The 6,000-nt window shown below is 42.0% G+C and overlaps 1 protein-coding gene across 1 annotated transcript in view; it reads left to right on the top strand.

The window, feature by feature from the left end:
- Nucleotides 1–521: 521 nt before the first annotated feature.
- LOC141055757 (prostaglandin reductase 1-like) overlaps nt 522–6,000 on the top strand; it is a 69,340-nt gene continuing 63,861 nt past the window's right edge. Inside the window, exon 1 of the mRNA XM_073552454.1 lies at nt 522–638. Coding sequence (XP_073408555.1) covers nt 533–638 — 106 coding nt within the window. The 5' untranslated portion in view covers nt 522–532. The remainder of the gene's footprint in view (nt 639–6,000) is intronic.

The following is a 6,000-nucleotide window of genomic DNA, read 5'->3' as shown; positions in this document are numbered from 1 at the left end:
TGGCATGCTGGGGTAGTGGCATATCAACCAGGGACAGGAATAGGCTGGACAAACTGATTAGAAGGGCCAGCTCTGTCCTGGGATGCCCCCTTGATCCAGTTCAGGAAGTAGGCAACAGGAGGATACTGGCCAAGGTGAGCTGCATGGTGCAGAATGATTCCCATCCCATGCATGAGACCGTGACAACGATGTGCAGTACTGTCAGTGACCGGCTACTTCATCCTAAATGTGAGAGGGAGCGCTATCGAAAGTCCTTCCTTCCTGCTGCAGTTAGGCTTTATAACCAGCACTGTCCAAAACGGAGAACGACCCAAACAGTGAACTGATAGATCCAAAGTTGTGATAGTCCGGTTGTATCTTTCTTTTTTCGTATATGTACCTACCTACTGTCAATGTAATGCCTTTATGCATCTGTATCTGTGCTTGTTCCTGCCTTGCTGCTGTAATGCTCTGAATTTCCCCATGGTGGGAGGATTAAAGGATTATCTTATCTTATCTTATCTTCTCTGCTTATGTCTGTTTAGTGTCTAAAATGGTTGTGTCAAAATCATGGACTATGGTGAGACACTTTGAAGGTGTTCCTAAATTAGAGGACTTCAAATTAATCGAAAAGGAGTTGCCCTCACTTAAAGATGGAGGTAAGGTTCATATTTGAAACAGCATATCATATGTACTAGCTATTTCCCAGCTTAGTTAAACAGTACTTTGAAGAAGAGGAGATATTTAATGAGGTTGTCCACTACTTTAATACTGATGACCTATCCTCATGCCGTTAAATCACAGAGATATGTCACACAAAATACCTCATAAGTACCGTAACATTTCCCACATGTTTACTTTACATAAGCACAATTTTGGAACCAAAATTTTTGTTTGTTAGGAAGTTATAAGGGTTAAAAGTTGACCAGCGATTTCTCATTTTTACAACACAATTTTTTCTAGGGACCACATCACATTTGAAGTCACTTTGAGGGGTCTATATGACAGAAAATACCCGAAAGTGACACCATTGTAAAAATTGCACCCCTCAAGGAGCTCAAAACCACATTCAAAAAGTTTATTAACCCTTCAGGTGCTTTACAGGAATTTTTTGAATGTTTTTAAAAAATGAATATTTAACTTTTTTTCACAAAAAAATTATTTCAGGTCCAATTTTTTTATTCTCCCAAGGGTAACAGGAGAAATTGGACCCTAAATGTTATTCTGCAATTTGTCCTGAGTATGCTGATACCCCATATGTGGGGGTAAACCACTGTTTGGGCGCATGGCAGAGCTCAGAAGGGAAGGAGTGCCGTTTAACTTTTTCAACGCACAATTGGCTGGAATGGAGTTCGGACACCATTTCGCTTTAGGAGAGCCCCCGATGTGCCTAAATAGTGGAAACCCCCCACAAGTGACCCCATCTTGGAAACTAGACCCCCCATGGAACTTATCTAGATGTGTGGTGAGAACTTTGAACCCCCAAGGGCATCACAGAAGTTTACAATGTACAGCCATAAAATTAAAAATCATATTTTTTCCAAAAAAATGATCCTTTCACCCCCAGTTTTTATTTTCCCAAGGGTAACAAGACCCAAAAAGTTATTGTGCAATTTGTCCTGAGTACGCTGATACCCCATATGTGGGGGTAAACCACTCTTTGGGCACATGGCAGAGCTCGGAAGGAGCACCGTTTGACTTTTTCAACGCAAAATTGGCTGGAATTGAGATCGGGCGCCGTGTCGCGTTTGGAGAGGCCCATATGTGCCTGAACAGTGGAAACCTCCCACAAATGACCCCATTTTAGAAACTAGACCCCCAAAGGAACTTGTCTACATGTGTGGTGAGAACTTTGAACCCCCAGGTGTGTCACTAAAGTTTATAACGCCCGAGCGTGAAAATAAAAAAATCATAATTTCCTAAGGGTAACAGGAGAAATTGGACCCCAAAAGTTGTTGTCCAATTTGTCCAGAGTATGCTGATACCCCATATGTGGGAGAAAACTACTGTATGTGCACACGTCAGGGCTCGGAAGGTAAGTAGTTACGTTTTGGATTGCAGACTTTGATGGAATGGTCTGTGTCATGTCACGGGCGTCATGTCACTTTTGGAGAGTCCCTGATGTGCCTAAACAGTGAAACCCCCACAAGTGACCCCATTTTGGAAACTAGACCCCCTAAGGAACTTATCTAGATGTGTGGTGAAAACTTTGAAACTCCAAGTGCTTCACAGAAGTTTATAATACAGAGCCATAAAAATAAAAAAATCATATTTTTTTCCACAAAAATGATATTTTTGCCCTCAAGTTTTTATTTTCCCAAGGGCAACAGAAGAAAATGGACCACAAGAGTTATTGTACAATTTGTCCTGAGCATGCTGATACCCCATATGTGGGGGTATACCACTGTTTTGGTGCATGACAGAGCTCAGAAGGGAAGGAGCACCGTTTGATTTTTTTCAACCCAGAATTGGCTGGAATTGAGATCAGACGCCGTGTCACGTTTGGAGAGCATCTGATGTGCCAAAACAGTGGAAATCCCCCAATTCTAACTCCAACCCTAACCCCAACACACCCCTAATCCTAATCCCAACCCTAGCCATAACCTCAACCAGTAACCTAACCCTAACACACCCCTAACCCTAATCCCAGCCCTAACCCTAATTCTAGCTTTAGCCCCAACCCTAACCCTAACTTTAGCCCCAACCCTAAACCTAACTTTAGCCCCAACCCTAAACCTAAGTTTAGCCCCAACCCTAACCCTAACTTTAGTCCCAACCCTAACCCTAACTTCAGCCTTAATCCTAGCCCTAATGGGAAAATGGAAATAAATAAAGGGTGTCAGCTGTGATAATCAGCTGACACCCGGCCGCGATTAGCCACGCTCCACCTGTGAGCACGGCTGATCACGTATGACGTACTATTCCTTCTATGGGAATTAAGTCCCAGATCACATGGACGGAATAGTATGTCATATGGCAGAAAGGGCTTAATCAACTTTCCTGAGTATTTGATGAGCACAAAAAAGCAGGACTAGATACAATTTCAGAGCTTAAAGGGAACATGTCACATCCCAAAATGCTTTTAACCCACTGATATGCATTTAATCTGCCAGTTAATAGTGTTCTAAAACAATACAGCCCAGCTACCGGGCTTTTCAGTCACAGAGGCGCTGACGATGCGGCTTCATTGACCACTTAGTACATAGTGAGTGGCAGCTGTATCAGCACCTCTGGCACTGACTGACAGCTGACTCTGCAGTGCATCAGCACTCTCCAGACTGTTTGGGACATCTGGAAGAATGATTATCTGGTAATGAAAAAATGAAAGCTCCCATGACTCCTGTATCATGAAACAGTAAAGCATCTTGAGATTATTCATGTGTGTGTTTACTTTTCATCCAAAAGAGTGGGCTTACTGATAATTTTGCTTAAGAATTCTGCCATGAATAAAGAATCTACATCCTTCAAGAGAAACTTCACGCAATGGTACTGGATCAATTATTTGGTGATGAACAATGCATTTTCTAGCACAATAGATCACTATGTCAAAAGTCAATATTGTCCCAGTGTACAAAACATTGAAATTTTGGGTCCATGGCCAGCAATTTCCCCAGATCTCAATTCCATTGAGAATCTTTCTTTGATCCTCAAAAAAACGGTGGACAAACAAAAATACATCGGGATGGACTCCATGAACTAATTATACAAGAATGCATTGTCATCGGTCAGGATTTCGCCAGAAGTTGATATCTAGGATCCTGGGAAGAATTGCAGAAGTCTTGAAAAATAAGTGTCAATTCTGTAAATTATTATTTTTATTATTATTATTTTTATTTATTTATATAGCACCATTAATTCCATGGTGCTGTACATGGGAAGGGGGGTTACATACAAAGTTATAGATATCGTTAACAGTAAACAAATTTACAATGACATACTGGTACAGAGGGGAGAGGACCCTGTCCTTGCGGACTTACATTCTACGGGATTGTGGGGAAGAGACAGAAGGTCGGGGGTGCAGCAGCTCTGGTGGTGATGAGTCGGCAGCTCAGGCGGTGGTGAGGCGGCTGTAAATAATGAGTCTTTGAATAAACATGATGTTTTTGTCTATAAAAGTGTAAAAACTTATAAAATACCTATATTTCTACTCCAAGAACCATAGAATCATGTGACTAAGGCCATGGGCACACATTGAGTATTTGAGTTTTTTGCTTCAGTATTAGAGATGATCAAGCACTAAAAGGCCCGGATGCTCGTTATTCAAAACAAGCAAATTTCTAATGCTTGGATTCAGTATAATGGGAGTTAATGGGAAATCCAAGTATTTTTCTGGCAGACCGTACAAGGATTTCTGGGGGGCAGTGAAAATGTTAAAATGGGTGGAAAAAGTACTGAATGAAAGGAGAACAGCATGGAGAAGTCCCCAGGAAGCATCTCTTACTCCTAGATCGCTGCTGAGAACAATGGTGTCACACTGTTACTCCACTTTAAGGACTGACAATAAAACATTCAAAATCTATGAGAAATTGAAGCATACATTAAAAAAAGTTAATAAACATTTTTAGTGTATAATGACTTGTGTATAAGTCAACATTTCAAAAGGATTTAAAAAATAATTATAATTTAAGTTAACCAAAATTAGTTTTTTTGTTAAAAAATTGGAAATTTCAGTGTAGTTTATGAACTAATCAACAAGTGGCAAAAATTAGGGACACAGAGGGACTTGCATACACCCTCATACACATTTTGATCAAATTGTCATGTAGTGGTACTCTTAAACTCACAAAGGCTAAGTGCAAAGCCTGCCAAAAATTACAAAGTGGGTCATCCATGCACCCTTTGGCACCAACTGGAGTGCCTCATAAAGAAAGTGTAGTTGTTAGTGTTGAGCGATACCTTCCGATATCGGGAAATATCGGATTAGATTGGATCGGACCGATACCCAAAAAGTATCAGATATCGCCGATTCTGATACCGGAAACCAATGCAAGTCAATGGGACAGAAATATCGGATTTAAAATAAACCCTTTCTTTCCTTGTAGGTTAATTCTACATGAAGGAAAACAACTAAGAATAATGTAGAATGTATTGGGGGAGGTGGAGGAGACATTAAAGGCATAGAGGTTTAGCCCAATCAAATGGAATAGCAGGAATTAATTTTTTTTTAAGACGTTTGGAGTTACAAAGATATTGACTATGTTAAAGGGGTTGTGTAGCAATAGAGGGAGACGTTCAGAAAAGGCACATGTTGGCGGAGTGTTGGAACGGAGTGCTTCATCTAGCTTGGAGGTTGACTGAGCCCCTGACCCGGAGGACACGGCACGGATGCGGGCACCTGTATGCACAACAGACTGTGAGTAAAGCTTTGGAACTACATGCCCTGGTGTCCTCCAGTTATTCCTGCGCCAACACACTCAGCACTGCTACATCTCTGTGCCAGGCACTGCACCATCTACGTCTCTTCACTACCTCTCCATCTACACTGCCCTGGGACTACAGCCCTACCTGTGGAGGGCCACAACATCATTGCTGCACCACACCATCTGTCCCAGAGGATCTGTCTGCAGCGTCGGCTTAACATCTTCATTGACGAACACCACAGGTGGCATCACGAATCATTCACTCATAAACTTTAATCATCATTCACACGTTCAACATTTCCCTTTTACAATGGATGCCCAGGGCCACGGACTGGGTCACAGCTACCGTGACATCTCCCATTGAAACCTACGGGCCCGGTACCGAGTACCCCACCAGCCCTGGCTGGCGATCCAACTTGGCGGAAATACATAACAGAACAGGTTGTCCGGGCTTTTCACATAATCTCAGTGCATATCTAGGTTGCAGAATGCTGACAATAAGTAATTTACCTTCTGTGGCTAGTCTGCACGGTTTCCAAGATATCATCTCTTGCTTCTAAGATAAACGTCCAGGGAGGGGTGTTCTGGCATTGAAATGAGAACTTGTCGTTTCCTCCTCCCTCACTAGTTTCACTTTCCATAGATCACTGTTCAGCGTGTG

This window comes from Dendrobates tinctorius, unplaced genomic scaffold, assembly GCF_039654945.1.
Source record: "Dendrobates tinctorius isolate UK_male_01 unplaced genomic scaffold, ASM3965494v1 ptg000191l, whole genome shotgun sequence".
Classification (NCBI taxonomy): Eukaryota; Metazoa; Chordata; class Amphibia; order Anura; family Dendrobatidae; genus Dendrobates; species Dendrobates tinctorius.
The sequence above is the reverse complement of the archived record's forward strand: the minus strand, read 5'-3'. Positions and strand labels throughout refer to the sequence as shown.